This window comes from Protopterus annectens, chromosome 6.part0, assembly GCF_019279795.1.
Source record: "Protopterus annectens isolate FY-2018-M chromosome 6.part0, PAN1.0, whole genome shotgun sequence".
NCBI lineage: Eukaryota > Metazoa > Chordata > Ceratodontiformes > Protopteridae > Protopterus > Protopterus annectens.
The window spans coordinates 388,930,342-388,948,495 of record NC_056737.1 but is presented as its reverse complement, the minus strand read 5'-3'; the positions used below and the strand labels follow the sequence as shown (position 1 = coordinate 388,948,495).

General features: G+C 39.9%; 1 protein-coding gene across 7 annotated transcripts in view; it reads left to right on the top strand.

Annotated features, from left to right (window-relative positions):
• The window catches only part of RALGAPA1 (Ral GTPase activating protein catalytic subunit alpha 1), a 5,382,632-nt gene that overhangs the window by 2,755,389 nt on the left and 2,609,089 nt on the right, over nt 1-18,154 (top strand). For 5 of the 7 annotated variants that reach the window (XM_044074129.1, XM_044074128.1, XM_044074131.1 and 2 more), the window contains exon 17: nt 5,008-5,178. In XM_044074129.1, the coding sequence (XP_043930064.1) occupies nt 5,008-5,178 (171 nt within the window). Of the gene's footprint in view, nt 1-3,379; nt 3,521-5,007; nt 6,550-18,154 lie in introns of all 7 variants that reach the window. The other 2 variants (XM_044074134.1, XM_044074135.1) reach the window with 2 other exon arrangements.

The following is an 18,154-nucleotide window of genomic DNA, read 5'->3' as shown; positions in this document are numbered from 1 at the left end:
TCGGCTTTTCCCGGTTAGGGGTCGCCACAGCGGAACTCCGGTCCACTAATGATTGGCAGTAGATTTTTGCGGTGCCGAGGTGCCAGCCCGATGGCCAACCTTCAACGAAGACACACCCATTCACGCATGTCTTTTGAACACCACTCAACCATGGGGAGGACATGCAGACTCCACACAGAAGGCGCTTCAGCCGAGAATCGAACAGGAGAACCTCTTGCTGTGAGGCGACAATGCTACCGCTGTATTTTGGGGACATGTCTTTGTTAACTAGAGTTTATCTTTATAAAAATAAGCCTGTGCATAATTCAAGCAAATGCATAATTAGTACCCTCTTGGTAGAGTTACACGACTGAAAATATTGCTTTTTCATTTGAATTAGATGGCAAGTCATGCTAGGGTATTTAGTCATACTAGGACAATAATAGTTTTGATTAATCATGTTAAAGTCATAGTTTTCATTTGTTTGTTGTCACTGGAATAAAAGCAAATTGTTATACTTGTTTTTGACTGTAAAAAAAAATGTGTATTTACATCAGATCTGTATTCTGCTGTATTCAGGACTGAGTATCTTGACAGAAGTAATAACATAGTGCTGTATAAACAACAAATGTCTTTGTATCTGTAAACTAAAACAATGAGTAAAAAGGTCACACGGGAAAACCAATTGGTTAAACAGAAAAAGAAAAATCTAGCAAAGTTAGACTTCCCACTGTGTGATACCTTAAACCTCTTGGCTTTATTGGCCTGAAATTGTCCATAAATAGACTTAAAAGTAAAAGAAAAAGTCATGGACATTCAGAATTGCCATTTAGCTGAAACACCAGATGTCCTTAAAGGGTAATTTGCATATATCACATGTTGCCTCTGCTACAAGAGGTTTAAGGTATCATACAGTGTAAAGTCTAGTTTTGCTAGATTTTTCTTTGTGTTTTTAAACCAATTGTATCTGTAAACTGGTAAACTTGTGCTTTCCCCATTTAGAAGAAAACTTACAAAGAAAATGCACATTGCTTATTATCATTGCCTAAAACAGTGGGAAATTCCATTTATAGATAAAGGCTTAAATTATAATGCATCTACCCTGGTCAGGAAGTCCCTTTGGGTATAATTCCCTGATATTTGCAGAGCACCTGAGATAGGGCTGCCAAAAATTTGTTTTCCTTTTACATATTCTTAGGAAGATCTGTACACTCTAAATGCTGCTTTTTTGATTCATAGGTTCATAGGTTCATAGGTTCATACTAGGCTATCTGCCCGAGGGCATTTACAAGCCTAGCCCATAGTTTTTGTGAGCCAGCCCACCCATTTAATATGGGGGAACTATACCATTTTTTTGCTGTGCCTCTGTTGAGCAGAGACACAGAGGTAATCCCTCCTCCATATCCTCCCATCCATTGGTCAAGATTTCTCTTGAACAAGGCCAGGGGGTGCTCTCTCTCTCTTATACGGATTTTTTTCCACAGCATAGGGAGTCTGGTGATGATGAATCTATCCTCCAGCCCTCCCTATAATATTAATAGCCTTGTGGCTCGAAGCCTTTGTGCTCTGACGGATCTTGATTTTCTTGAGGTTTTTTTGAGGTGGCATATTAATCAAATTGACATTTGTATGTTAGAGCCTTGTTAGGCAAAGGTCACCTCTGGGCGCAGGCATGCGCTGGAATCAGTTCAGAGTTCAGCATTCTTTGAGTTGAGCACCCTTTATCCTTTGGAGAGACTTTTTCCTTTTTGGTGAGCTGCAAGTGTCGGGTCAGATACATTAGATGATTAATTGTGTAATCCATTTAGAAAGAGTACAAAGAATATTGTCTTTAAATATCAATGGAAGCCATGACATTAACATGACCATTCATTTTAATACAGCCTGCTAAGGGAATGATAGTGCCCTTCTGTTTCATACAGTCTGCTAAGGGATACTTTTTATTTAATGTTTAATGTACTGCCATTGGTGATCAAGTCACAGTTTTAATGATAATTCTGTTGTAGTAAACACAAGATTTGTGAATCTGCTCATTAAACTTGAAATTAACATGAATAAAAATGGTATAGGTGTATAACTTTGCAGATTTTGAAGAAGTGGAATGAACTGCTCATTAAGTAAGAGAACAGAATCCTAGGTGAATTTAAAAATAGTATGATTAAGTTGTATAGGCAGTAGATAATATGAAGAGATGTAATGGCCTGCAATTTTTCAGTGACCCACATTTTTAATTTTTACCATAGTTATACTCTGTCTACCTGATTTCTAGTGTGTTTGAATGCTAATTTAGTGGCTTTACATAATATATAGATTAAGAATCAGCCTTTGTTGAATTCAGTCTTAAACAACTGAGGTGTATTTCAGAGATGACAAAGCAGAACTGTCCGGGAGTATGTGTTTAATAATACATCTGTGCACTGAATCCTGTACAAAGTTGCACAGGTAAGTTACATTTTGAAGGTATGAATCGTATTGTTCACATGTACAAGCAGTGTATTTTGTCACACGGAGACATGGTTTCCTGTATACCAGTCCACTTTCATTGTAGGCGTAACTGAAACCCTGAGGTGAAATGCCCAATTTGTGCGCTGCTGACCAAGCATGGTATTTCATGTTGGGTTATACTGCCCTGACAGAGGTTAACAAAATATCTGCTGTAACTGAATAATGTTCTTTCTTTTAACATTTTCTGGTTATGTCAAGGTTTTAGACTTTGCCAGCATGCTTGGGGAAATGTACATTTCTCATGTCTAATGAATCATCACTGCCAACACTGGGGCTAGCAGAAAAGACAACTGCAAGGAGTAGGAAGAAAGTTAAGACTTAAAAATCAGGTTAGAGCTAGTAGCCTTTTACCCTGTGCAGTTAGTTACATATGACTGCAGTGTTTGACAGCATTTATCAAATTTTGAATAGTCAGAAAATGTGGGCTTGTTAGCTTTGCAGTTCTTTTCTAGCATTTGAGCTAATTTTTAGAAAATAAGTCAAGGGCTGGCTTGTTTGCAGCAAGTTATTTATTTTACACGCCTGGATTGTCATGTAATAAGGTTATGCTGTGTATTTAAAAAAGTTTCCATGATAATTTTACTTCCAAATATTCTTTTTTTTTGTTTTGTTCTGTTTGGAACAGTGGGTAAAATACAGTGATGTATGTATGACCTTTGTAATTTAACTGTAAGTTGCACAATGCTATACTGTAGAACATTTAGTGCATAACTGCTGCTTAATATTCATTTGAATATGTACCATGCAGAAGTGTTTTTTTCTGCATTTAGTTATGTTTTCTTTAATCTCCCACCTTTGGTTACCACATTGTTGCTTTCTCTGGCATAAGCTTTTCATTATTGTCATTATACTTTGTTTCCTTCCCCCGCTGTTCTTTCTTTTTCCCTTTTTGAAGCTCTGAGAAGCCGATCCATTGGTGATTGTTTTCTGCCATCGGCCTATATACGCAGCGCTAAAAGTGCTCCTGTTCTGCTTCATTCTTCCAAACCTTACTTGCCTGATATTGTGCTCACTCCCCTTTCTGATGAATTGTCAGGTAGTGCCACGTCTGCTTACTTCTGCACCCCTTTTCTACCTTGTATTTTTCTTCTCTGCTCTCAAAACTGTCAAAATACTTGAAAGTCGTTTGATGTGAAGTGTTAACAGTTTCCTATGAATGACAGGTTTCATTGAGTTGTTTAAGCTATTGCACTAAGGCTACAACTTGCTGAGCTCATGGTTTAAATTAGGGCTGTACCAGTAAATCTAATTAAAATATTCTCAGAATTTCAAACATTTTAATTATTTTTATTACATGTTAACTGAATTTGCTCACTAAAGTGCAAGTTAACTTAATTTTCGAAATGCAACATTTGGAAGAGAAAGTCAACACTGCATATAACATCGACACCTTTCCTGAATAATACCCGTTTGGCAGGTATACCTTGGCATCTTTTGCATTTGAAGTTATAAAAAGAGCACACGTTTTAAGTACTGTCTTTGTCTCCAGATGTTATTTCATAATTTTTATTTAAATTAGTTTTTTAAATGCCTTTTTATCAGTATTTTAGCAGGGCACTTTTAATTCTAATTGGCGCACATTATATATGATATGTCATGAAGCATAGTAGTGGTGTTTCATCCAAACAAGAAGTTTGTAACTACTACTGTAAAACTGCCCAGAGTTGTTGTTGCAGTTGTATAATAAAGCTGCAGCATAAAACTGAAATTAAATATATTCAGATGAAGTAGACTTCTGACTATAATGCTCTTTATTAGCGGTTTCCTACGTGATTTATAAGCTTCTGTGACCAGCTTATACAAATATTAGATTTTCTAAACTTAATTTTAAAACATCGTGATTTTGTTTATTTATTTGTATTGTTTATTTACTTCTTTGTTAACCATGTAACACCGGCTTTTCAATATGCCACCCTTTTCAGGATACAGTAATATAATCCAGCCAGCCGTATGTTACCCACACTTTTGTGCTAAATAAGTAAGTATACAGAGGGCACAATGTTGGTGTTAAAACACAAGTTGAACAGTACTTTTTTAAATTGCTTCTTTATTATTTCAAATGTAAAATGAGAGACTTGAGGTTAAAATTAAGGGTATTGTGCAAGAGAGGTTGCAAATGGCAGTTCCTAACAATAAGTTCCCATTATTTTGTGCAGAATGGAATGCTGGTGATGTCTTCACTAGAAAGTTTAAAACAATTGATTAAGAATTTAAATTGGTAATTAGAGCCATAAAGGTACTGCCCTAATTTGGATGCTTTCGGAAGTTACACAGTTTCCACTCTTTCATTCCTGTACCATGCATGACTATGATTAATATTCACATTATAGTGGTTACTAAGTGTACTAACCCTGACAACCTGCAAGAATGTTTGTCCGTTGGTTTGTGTCTTCTAATGTCCTCAGTAAGTAACAAAATAATTCAATACGTAAGAAAATGTGGTACTGAATTTTTTAAATGCTTATAATCTGCTACTGGTGTAGTCCTTGAAAAGTGAATAGTTTGTCGATTTTTGCTTTTCAGAAATGGAAGATTGCCATGCAGTTCCTCGTCAGCATCGAATGAGACATTATTCGCAGAGTGAAGAGGCGCAGTCTGAAGTGTTTGCTGCTGCTGAGGACCACCCATTACCACTGCCAAGAAGCAGCAGTGCTTCTGACATCATGGAACCATTCATAGCTGAACGTGCCAAAGGTGCAGATCCTGTCCTTGACACTTCATCAACTCATGCCTCCAGCTTACAGAGTTGTACTGAGATTTCTTCATTGTCTAGGTCCACAGAAAGCCATATTACAAATGCTGATAGCCAAGGGTCCTCTTTGGAAGTTGGGGATAGCATCTATGACCACCTCTGTTATTTAGTAGGAGGACCACTGAATCTTGAAGATTCAGAATTTGGCCATTACCAGTATGTGGAGTGTGATGGTGAAGATGACCTCCTTTCTTCTCTTAGAGAGTATTTGAAGGAAAAAGATAGTGGTCATCACCGCAGAGATGAGATAAATAGAGAAACAGTTACTTCAGATGACATGTTTTCCCTTACATTGGCTCATCATTCTCCAAAGGAAGGCTTAGAATCTGTAGAAAAAAGGTATCCTTCCTCAGCTACCAGTTTTGGTGTGAGTGCTGAGGACATGCTAGATCTTTGTGTAAGTCAGAATCACAGTGACAGCTTTGTTAATACAGAAGCATGCCAGTCAGAGAAACATCCCATTAGTTTAGATAATCTTGACTTAGAAAATCAAATACACCCTGATGAATATCAGAGTCAAGGTTTAAGTGTAGAGGATGAACCAAGTAACTGCACTAACAGGATGAAGATTCTGTGTAGACAGACTGCAAGTGAGACAGAGGGAGTGGAAGAATCAGAAGTACTTAGTAAATCAAAGGGCAGTGGCTCCCATGATGGGAAATTAGCTAGTTTTTTGGGTTATTCTCCATATACCTTTGCAACCAGAGCATCTTGTAGTGAAGTTTCTGACATTGCGAGTGCAAGTAAGTCTTCATCTGGTAAAAGAGGCATTAGTGAATTAGCAGCTCATAGAAACAGAGTTATGAAAGTAACTAGGAAGAGAACTAGTGTCCATGTGAGTTTTAGACCATCAACAGAGTCTGTACAGTTTCATAACCCTTTAGAAGCCAAGGAGCCTCCCTGGAAGGCAAGACTTCGAAAACTTGGTGGCTTAAGTGCTAGCAGCAATAACTCAGCAACATTGATGGAGTTAGTGAAACCTGGAACATATAAGCCTTTAGGCAACATCAGTTCATCTGATGGTACTAGTGAAAAGAACAAGGAGCCAAAAGGAAATGTTACCCTGACATCCCAGATGCTGAAAGAATGCTCTACAGTTAGCCATTTGAGTGGTCATAGTGTGCCTAGGTCATCAGTTGAGGACCCTGGGCTGCAACCAGGTACACTGGGTGGTGTTTATAAAACTGTTGTACATGCTTTTTCGAAACCGAAGGCCACTGTTTCCCCACAGAGGCACAGCAGAGTGCCACCAGAGGCGCCATTGAGGGATCTATGCAGTCATGTAATGGGCTATTTTGGAAGGAGAGTTGCAGGTGAGCACTGACTGTGTGCACAGTATAAAAGAAGAGAACACCTGGTTTGGCCTAATGCAACTGAAACCAGCTAATGGCATTCAAAGCTTTTATGATCCTTTGCTCTTTCCTCTATTGGCATTGCATGCGCCTTTAGTCAGCTGCTGTTCTTCCCCAGCTGTAGAGATAGTAGTAGTATGTGTGGAAGTGCTAATCCCTTCATTTTGGTTATCTGCTCTGCTGCTGAGTGGCTTTAACCTTGGTCATAGGTCAGGACTGAGCAAAATTGTTAAATCTGATTGGCTGTTTTTGAAAACATTCACACTTTCTTGACAGCATTAGAATATTTCATGCCAACATTTATTGTGTAGTTGTCTAACAAAAGTGTTTGAACCCTTGCACTTTGTTTAGTACTGTTTCCCTCATAAATGTATGAAAGCATTACACCACAGATTTTATGGGTGCAGAATCAGGGGTAGCATTGTATGTACTTTTTTGTCAGAATGTGGCAAGCCAATTAAGAGTGCACGCTGAAACTAATTTTCAAGTTAAGGGGAAGCAGGTTTCTGTTTACCAGGGTAATGTTCTGGTACTGAAGATAAAAGTGTAATAAATTTTAAGTTTTATTAATTTATATCAGAAAAACTGGTGCCATACAAAGGCACTCTAAACAGAATAAGAATACTTGATTTTTTTTTAACTGCAGGTTATTTTGATGAAAAGTTGTGCAGTGTGCTGTTCTTTTTGGAACATCAACCTTTGTTCTTATTGTGCCAGTAAAAACTGATGTTTCATTAGGAGTAAGTATTTGATTGCTGTCAAGTACAGTTTAAAAAATGCACGCGCACTACATTAGAAGTACAGTAGACAAAGTAACCCCAATCCAAATGACACAACACACGATACCACTATATAGTGAGCTGACATTCATTTTAGTATTCTTAATGGCAGTCCTCAATAACTGTTCAATATTGTTTTATAACAGTAAATTTAGAAACGGCTATCACTCTACTTTTAATACTAGTTTTAAAAGTGACTCCACTTTTCCATTGTATCATTTGTGAGTTTCCCTATCATGTACCACTTTTTCTGCAAAGTAGGTAGTATGTTAAAGCAGATAAATGTACTTGATGTCACTATGAGAAGAGGTGTACTCAGTTGACATTAAGTGCTCTGTTAACTTAAGCATTCCAATTTTAAGTATTTATGAATAAATGTACAAACACAGTTGAAGGATTTTGCTAGAAATTTATTTTTTTCTAATTGCTTTTTCCATACATACTTACCAACCATCAGCCCGCACCCTCAAGTGAATATCGTGCCATTTTGTCCCTTTGACTCCATCACAGCAGCTTCTCAGAAATCATTGATGGGGAGGGATAACTAACCAGAGAAAGACATCATCTAGACAGCTGTGTAGGTTTGTTTGTTCATGCTTCATCTGTATGGCCTTTCAGCAGGCCTGGTTAATGCAGTGGCATACTTATCCCTACAGCCTGAGGGTTCCCACAGACCAGGGCCTAAGTGCCACTTCCTCTGTGAGCCTTCTTATTTACAAGCCCTAATCTCTGACTGTGAGGGGTGGTGTATGCACTCTTATCACTGTCATAGCCTCTTTAGCACCTTTCCTGTGATGCATGAGTGCTACCATGCATGTGTATCATTAAGACTTCTGAGAAAAGCTTGGCAATGCAAACACAGCACCATTGATACATCATGCTTCTCATAATGCACATTTCCACTAATAGGTGCCAGCAATGCAGTGGACCAGACCACCTCTACCCTCATAGAATGGGTGAGCAGGCATCAACCTCTCACCCCATCCTCCTAAATTGTCTGTTTCTCATTGAACAGGTCACACTACTCAGTCTTATGTTATCTGGTTCATAGGCATGGCTTTTTATCCCTCTGTGACACAGATCTGACCTAGAAGCATGTTATTTAAGTATTATTCCATTTAGAATCCTGTAACAGTCTTAAAGTGGCATTCTGTAAGCGTTGATATAATTTTCCAAGGCATTTACCTTCTTGATTAACAATTTACTGTGGATGTATTAGTACACTATACACATTTCTCCAGTAACTTTTCAGTGCAGTTTAGTTTCATGGATATTAAAACTGCAAATGCTGATCATAAGGATCACTACTACAATATAAAACATAATCTGAGAGTTACACCACTGATGGCCATCTGGCCTGCCTTTGAGTTTTTGGACATCCTCACACAGGGGTACTTTCCTGTTTATAAAGGAGGAGCCATAGCATAAAGGGGAGAGGTGCCTGCACCATCTTCAGCACTTTTATGCTGCAAAGAGCAGAAGACTGTCCATTAAGTGCCATTCAAGTGAGCAGGAACATCTTTGTACCCATTTTGGGATTTCCTTTTATTACTTTTGTAGAACAATTAATAATGTTAACTTGCTTTTTAGATCTTTCACTTAGAGCTTTTTTTCAGGCAGGTGTACCTTGGAAGAACTACCTGCAGTTGTGCTTGTGGTCAACGGATAACCACAGGGGTTCTAGCTTTAGTGTCTTTTTTTCATTGATCCTTCACATAAGGTGTTTTAAGTGGAAGTTTGTGCTTCTTTCAAAAAAATAAAAATAAAATTATAAATAAAATAAACAATATAGCCAAGGAGCAAACCCGTGCAGAGTAAAGTCTTAAACATCAAAAGGACAAGGCTTGAGCAGCAGTTGAAGTAAGTCCATAAACAACACATTTCATATAAAAAATCCAGTAAGCGTTTATTCGATACACCAAACAGGCAAGCGCTTTTGCCAAGAGGCTTCCTCAGACCATTAACAAAATTCAAACCATTACTCCCTCATTTTATATAGTTAATTATGCAAATGATCAATTACATCATTACCTATACTTAAAAGCAGAATTACAACTGATAGACATATAAACATATGTCTAAATAAGACATTATTTCATCACTGCTAAAAAATATCAAAACTTTTTTAAAACTAAAAATAGGTAACCTTTTATATAAATTTTTTTTGTGTATATATATATATATATATATATATATATATATATATATAAATAAAATAAAATTATGCTTTTACAAAGAGGTCAAATGTTTGTCACTTGTCTACATTTTTAAAATTCTTACATTAGGAAAGGTGGTATCTCTGCTTGAATTTGAGGGAAAGATGACATTCTGCTTGAATGAGCTGGGATTTGTAGTGTCCTGTGAAGAGGAAGAGAAAAATATTTTCTGAAGCTTCCTCAGGCAGAGAGCAATGTACTGTAGTCTTTGTGACTATAGCAATTCTGATGGAGCCTGAGGTACTTTGCCTGCACAGAGGACAGGTTTGTCAACCTTGAACTCCATTTTTCTCCCTGTGATATCTCCAGCTGCCAATGCCTTTTAGAAGCTAACAGTAAATTACAGGTATCTCAATTCTCTCAAGCCCCTCTAGGAATTAGTGGTATGTTGCAGCCATAATGCCAGTTTATATGCTGCTTTGTTGGTATATACTATGCTGATGACCACCAGAGCCTTGATGAGCATAGCTGCACAACTCAACCCAGTTGTGTCCCTGTGATTCATGGACAATTTAGAGAGGGTATATTAGGAAGTTTCTAAAGTTTATGTATATGCATGGGGAGGGGGGTATATTAGTTTGGGTAGAAATACTGTCTGCTTGTGTGTGTCAGAGACATGGTGGCCAGACTCTGAGTGAATTTCCAATTTCACATCCATTGGTCAAGGTTACATGTAAAATAGGGTTAGGCATTCACTGTGTTTCATGTGGATGGGGGAGCCTGTTCCAGAGCATGGGGATCCTCTGAAACACGCATCTGTCATGCCAACGTATTCTGTTTGTCGCAAGCAAAATTTAAATACTTGGATTTATTGGTTCTGATGCCATTCATTTTGTGGAAGTGCAAAATCAGTAACCTGCAGGAGACTCAGTATAGAGATAATAGAGGCAGGGCTTAAAGGTGGTCAGTATACGACATTGTGTTTATACCCTGGATTTTCTTGGAAAGGAACCTTTGTGGGTGTTCATCTGTTGTATATGTCTGGTCAGGTATACGCCAATGAAAGCATTATACTGTATGATGGGCCTGCTATGGGCCAAGTAAAATGGCACTGGGACTTCCTTGGAGTTGGAGGCCATGCCCTTACTTATAAGTTTTAAGATATCATATGTTTTCAAAGCGGTGATTATCAGTTTATTTCTTAGGGGTGTCTTTTCGGTAATGTCATTAGCCTGGGTGGCCATTTTCCCAAAAGGCACTGTAATACATTTCTTGGCATTGAGTTTTTAATCCATGACTTTGGCGCCAGGCATTTGTCTGTGTTACACCACCTTGTAAGAAGCTTGTAATGGGAATCTATGGTAGCTCCCAATTTGCAATCATCTGTGAAACTTGGTCAGCCAAAAAAAAACACCAAGAAGGGCATTGAAGACCAGAAACAAACAGAGGTTTAGCATATAAAATACTTTATTGTTCAAAATATTAACACCTTAACAAATCACTGCATTTTCGTCTGTTACAGCCAGGACTTCATCAGATAACAAATACCCCCTCACAATCGCATTTATATATCCTACTATAATCAATTATTCATTTAACCAATAAAAAGATCCAAAAATAGAGGGACTGTTCACAATAAAAATACATTCAAGTAAGCAAATGTATTCAACGAAAAACAAAATATCAAATACGCATGACAAAATAAACGCCCTGAAATCGAATCACTTCTTGGAATAAAAAGGCTTTTCATTAATATAATTTTTAATTTAAAAACGGCATATTCCTAGAGTAGTAACCTTATGCCATCTAGTGGTGGAAACTCAATAGAGTAACAAATAGGTTCAGCATGGTAATAGAAATGCATTCATTCAAACTGTAAAAAATGTGCCCTTCTTGGTGTTTTTTTGTTGACTTTACCTCGGGACATCTTCTTCCTTACAGTTATTCCTTTGTTTGGTCAGCCAAAAACGAAAGGCCCCTGTTATAGCCTTTACCTCTGAGAGGTAGTTGCCAAATAGGAGTGATCCCAACACTGAGCCCAGAGGTACCTCACTGGTGAGTGGTCTGTTAGTGAAGGTGGCTTCACCAGTTCTGACTTCCTGGGCCCTCTCTGAGAACCAGCTGACAATCTAGTGATTTATGTAGGGGTTTATGCCCAGTTCGGTGAGTTTGTCAACTAGACTGGAATGGGGTGTTATACCATTCTAGCTAGGTCCAGGTAGGCAGTATGCATAATTTTCCCCTCAGCCATTGTCTTGGTGTCCTTCTCAAAGTAGTCCACTAAATTTAGTAGGCATGACCTTCCCTTGACAAAGTCAAACTAAAGGTTGCCTATGTCTTTGTTGATGATTTCTATGATAATTTGTTCCATGGCTTTGCATATTAGACTAGACTTAATGAGTCTGTAGTTTCCAGGTTCGGTTTACCCTTGTAAAATCATATAACAGTTACAGACGACCATTCTTTTTGTTACAAAGTCTGTTTTGAGGCTATAATTGAAAAGTGACTCAAGTTGTCCCGATGGGTCATGTTTTAAGCTGTTTAGGAGGCTTCCAGGGATGATGATGTAGCCCATTTAGGCTGTGTTTTTGGTGTTACCAAGCATTGCCAGGACTTGTTCCCTGCTAGTAGTTGGGGTATGCTAGTGTATATTTCATGGGAGGAAGCAAGAGGAATGGGGGGTGAAGTTTGAGTTAAATTTTTCAGTTGGCAGATGTTCCTCTGCTCATTGAAGGTGATACCATTGACTACCCATTATACAGACTGCTGTGTTTGAGTTTATAGGCATAGCTGTAGAAGACCTTGTGGTTGTCTTTAGCCTGTGAGGCTATGTTGACCTCATAAAAGGCCTTGTTGGACTTAATTCGTCCTCTTAGTTTTCTGTTTAGTTTAATTAGAGAGCTCTTATCATTATGGGAGTTGCTTTTCCTGATTTTAGCCTTGACCTTTTTCCTTTTGTTATGTACCCTGTTAAGGTTAGGATTCCACCAGTGTTTGTTTTTAGAGTTAGAATTGGACTTCCTAATAGGGCATACAGCTGCTTCTGTACAGCCATTTACATGGTTGGACATGGTCTTTGTAAACAATTCCGCATAGGTTGCTGTGAACTCGGGTTTGGAGGGGCAATGAATTTTGACAAACTATCACATAATAGGATATAATTTGCTTTGGAATTGTTTCGTACTGTTACAGGGTGTGCTGGAGTTACTGAGTTGATTTTTGTTTAGAAGGAGACAGATGTTCATCGTGTTTCACTGTTGCAGTCATTACACTTGGGTTATCTGTCGGCAGGCTACCCGAGTTCCAAAGTCTTGGTCCGGCGTCAGCTGCTGTCGCCTCTTCCCTGACGTCAGTGCACCAGGGGTATAAAAGATGCAACCAACGCCATTTTCTTCAGTCTTTCTTGCCGTGCGGTGCCTGAAGCAAAAGCAGTTCGCAAGTGCCGATCGGCAGACTCCTGACATTTTCGAAATTGAGTTTCAGAACCGAAGTCTTCAATAAAGCTAAGTACCCTGTTGGGGAAACTTTTTCTTGCTCCAGACCGATGTCAGTAAAAGTTAATAAATTGTATCTCTTGTGGGAAGCAAATACCTCATAAGGACGTTAACTCTTACTGTATTCCTTGCCTTGGCCCTGACCACGACGTTACCAGTTGTCGGTTTTGTGCTAGATTCAATAAACGCACTATTAAACGTCAGTTTGATTTTGCTTTACATTATTTTGGCCGAAGGTTTAATTACATAATGCTGTCGGAACAACTGACGACCGGAATTTATAAAAAATGCAAAAACAAAGAAAAGGACAGGCATCCGAGGTCCAAAACCGACGACGAAGCCTCCTCTAGGCCATTCGCCGGTTCTCAGTGAGGTGCTTTTGCAGCCCCTGACACCTGCTACCTCAGAGCCACAGGCCGTATCTGACAGCCACGTGGAGACACCGAGGCCTGTGGAAACTCAAGGTATTGGGCCTATGGAAACTATTCCCTCAGATGGGTCCGGCGCCGCTGTGCAGGCATCGGCTTCTGAGGTGGTTTCAGACCTTCACAGCTTACAATTAAGCCCACTACAGCAGCCAAGGCAAAGTCAAAAACTCCATTAAAGACAAGGAAACAAGTACAGCATTCTACTGAACAGTCATCCATACCAAAGAAACAGATGCTTAAAATGGCTGAAGACCTAATTACTTTAATCAGGGGTTCCCATCCCCTTCCTGACAAAAGGCCTAGGCAAGACACTAACTATGATTCCTCTGACCAGGTTTCTATTTCCTCTGATTCCTCTTCTGATCAGGGATATTCTCTACCTCCCTATGAGGACTCTGAAGCAGAAGAGTCTATACCTTTAGCCTCTCCACCTGAGGATTATTCTTTTGGGGAAATCCTGCACGCCATGAGGGAGCATTTCCATTGAGAGAGCCAGGATTATTCAGAATCCAAGAAAAGGCTAAGAAACTTTCTTTTATTGCCCCAGCACAGGCCCCTTGCTATTCCCCCTGTGCTTGATATTGTTGATGATGTTTTCCCTGAATCCAGTCTGACTCCTAATTCTTTACCCCCTGCACCAGTCAAGCCAGACAGGTACTACAGGGTCCCTGACTCTCATAAATGTTTTACAAAAACCCTGCTGCAAATCCAGAAACAATTTCTCAGGGTCCTAAACTGGTTAAGGCTTCCACTGCTAAATATCCTGTCCCCTCAGATAGGGATTCCAGAGCTCTGGACAGATGGGGGAAAAAGTTTACACTTCTGCTACTTTAGCTGTAACAGCTTTAAATTGCCAGTTTCACATGCTTAAATATCAACAGTACCTCATATTGTTAAATCAGAAAATGGTTTCAAACTCAGAAAGTCCTGACAGTAAGGAAATGCAGGATTTATTGCATGCAGCTGAACAAGTGGGAAAGCATACTCTACAATGTGGTTTTGATTAATTAGAGGCTTCTTGTAGAGCCGCAGTTACAGGCTCTGTTGTTCGAAGGCATGCCTGGTTGAAAGAACAAAGTTTACCTGACCATGTTAAAGTAAAATTATTGGATGCTCCACTACAGCATGATACTTTGTTTGGTGTTAAGGCAGAAGACGTGTTAAAGAAAATGGAAGATAAAGCAAAATCAATGCAGACAGTGAAGGATTTCTTACAGGTTCAACCACCTAGGTTTAGCAGAAACTGGCCTTCAAACAATTGGTCCTTTCCAGTGTCAGACCACAAAGAGGCAGATACAGATGCCCAAGAGGCAGATCTCAGCCCCAAGGCTCCTACAGGCCTAAGCAATGGGGTGCTTTAGCCCCCAAAGAAGGGGAAGACAAATCACAACCTCATAGGAAACGGTCCCAATGACTTCCCTCTACAGATGACAAGCACTTACCTTTTGGCAGCACCCCTAGGGGGAAAGCTAGCACTTTTCTCAAAAAATTGGCACATAATCACCCAGGACAAATGGGTACTGAATATTGTTTCTCAGGGTTACAGGTTCCACTTTCACACGCTTCCAAAATCAAAAGGTATGCTGGACCTGCCACAAAACCAATGGGCAGAGGCGCAAAAACAAATTGCTGCTCTCATGGACATGGGAACTATTCAAAGAATACCACAGCAAGAACAGGGGCAAGGATTTTACTCAAGACTTTTCTTAGTACCCAGAAAGGACAAAGCCTTGGAGACCAATACTGGACCTGTCAATCCTAAATACTTTACTGGATATTCCAAAATTCAAAATGTTAACACTACAGCAACTTCTACCCATGCTGGGCAAGAAGGCTTGGCTAGTTACTTTGGACCTCATGTAGAGGCATACCTGCATGTCCCAGTCAGACAATCTTGCAGAAAATGCCTCAGATTCATAGCAGGCTCAATGCATTACCAATTCTCTGCACTGCCCTTTGGCTTATCTACTGCGCCCAAGATTTTCACAAAATGCCTGGCACCAGTAATTGCATTTTGCAGACAAAAAGGAATTCAGATATATCCCTACTTGGACAACTGCCTTATTCAAGCAGAGAGCAAGGACATTCTACTAAAGCATCTGGCATTTGTAAAAAGATTACTAATTTGCTTAGGGTACACACTAAACGAAAAGAAATCAAAACTAGTGCCCTCTCAAGAGATAATATTCCTGGGTGCAAGCTTAAATACAACTGCCCAGATGGCTTATCTCACGCCAGACAAACAAAGGCAACTGACTCATTACTTTCAACTGATGGCAACAAAGACCCAGCTCCCTGCAAGTAAAATTCTGCAGGCCCTGGGCTTCATGGCATCCTGCATTCTACTAATTTCATATGCAAGACTGCATATGAGGAAACTACAATGGTATCTAAAAAGTGTTTAGACTCAACATTGTCACAGCCTGGAGACCATCATAACTTCAATTCCCTGCCTACAACAGGAGTTTTGATGATGGTCCCAGGTCTGTCACCATCAACAAGGGACATCCTTTCACCTTACCCACAGCCAGGCAGACAATAACAATGGATGCATTGGATTATGCCTGGGGGACACATGGCAGGAAAATGTATTCAGGGCACGTGGCCCAAGGAACAAATGCATCTTCACATCAATCAGAAAGAGATGCTAGCTGTACAGAATGCCCTGACAGCTTTCAAGGACCTACTACATCCAGGACAACTAGTAATAAAGACAGACAATACCACAGTTATGTAGTACATAAACAAGCAAGGGGGGCACACATTCCTACCCCCTATGCAGGCAAGCCATGACTTTGTGGAACACAGCACTGACCTTTCAGGTACATCTGCAGGCACAATTCCTGCCAGGAACAAAAAATACACTGGCAGACGAACTAAGCAGAAATCTCATGGACCCTCACGAACGGAAACTAAATCCACAGGTGTTCAGCATGATAACAAGGCAATGGGGACTCCCAGACATAGATCTTTTTGCCTCCCCTCACAGTTGCCAACTACAGAAATTCTGCACAAGAACTTATCACTCTCAAGCATAGAAAGTGGATGCTGTATCATTCAGCTGGAAAGCCCTGACAGTCTATGCCTTCTCTCCAATGCCTCTTCTTACCAAGGTGCTCCCAAAAGTCAGACAAGAAAGACCAAAAATGATCCTGATTGCCCCAGACTGGCCATGCCAGCACTGGTACCCAGTCCTAAAGAGCTTGTCTCAGGGCTCAACTTGGCCTTTACCTCAAATTCCTCATCTTCTGACTCAGCAAAACAGTCAGATTCTGCACAGTCAACTCAGAACCTTAAATCTGGCAGCATGGCAGATAATGTAGCTACTCAGACTGCACCTCTCTCTAAAGCTGTTATGGATGTTATTTTAGAAGCCAGGAGGCCCAGCACTAGGAAATCTTATGCAGAAAAATGGAAGAGATTCTGTGCTTGGAACCAGGCACAAGGGCTCGAACCACTTGTTCCAAATATATACCTCAGATTTTACAATACCTAACTGAGATGCTGGACAAAAGCCCATCTTTCTCATCAATTAAAATCTGTGCCTCTGCCATTTCAGCTCATTACAATACGGAACCTCCTATTTTTTCACATCCTCTACTAAGAAAGTACCTGAGAGGGGCAAAAAACATAAGACCCCCAAGGTGAGCACCAGTACCAACTTGGGATCTCAGTTTTGTTTTAGAAAAACTCACACTGCCTCCTTTTGAACCAGCCAGCACAGCTGATATAAAATTCTCATCATGGAAAATTGCTCTGCTCCTAGCAATAACTTCAGAAAGAAGAGTATCAGAGTTACAGGCATTAATGGCTGTGGAACCTTTCATCATTTTTCACCAGGGCAGGGTTTCTCTTAGGACAAACCCAACATTCATGCCAAAAGTAGTTTCCAATGTGGCCCTGAACTAAACCATTCATTTACCAACTCTCTACCCAAATCCCCAGAGTAAAGGGGAGAGACTTCTGCACGCTTTGGATATACATAGACAGCTACGATTCTACTTGGACAAAACAAAAGCTTTCAGAAAAACTGAGCAACTGTTTGTTGCCTATGCTGCAGGATCACAAGGAAACTCTATCATAAAGCAGACAATTTCAAAATGGATTGGACACTGCATCCACTTCTGTTATGCACAACATGGCAAATCAGTGCCTAAGGTCATTAGGCCACATTCCACCAGAGCAGCAGCCACTCCAGCAGCCTTTCTCAGAGGAGTACCAACCAAAGACATTTTAGGAGCTGCAACCTGGAGCTCAGTGCACACTTTCACCAAGCACTACCACTTACCTCTCTACTCTATATCCAGAGCAGGCTTTGCCACTGCAGTCCTGCAGGGCCTGGTAGCCTCTCCAAATCCAGTTTAGACCCAGCCGCCCAACCTCAACTTTGGGATTCAACCCAAGTGTAATGACTGCAACAGTGAAACACGATGAACATAGTACAGTTGTGTACCTACCAAAAATGTAGATGTTCGAGTGTATTCACTGTTGCAGTCCAGGTTACCCACCCACCCTCCCCCTTTTTCATTGCTGGGACTTCTCAACTCTATACAACCTATGTGGTGTATTTGCTTGTAGATGAAGGAAATGTTTATATTAGTACATGTATGCTTTTTGGTATAATTTTATTTTTCCAGCCTTCCTATCTGGGGGCACCTGACATCTGGGGCAAGAAAAACGGAAGAAAATGGTGTTGGTTGCATCTTTTA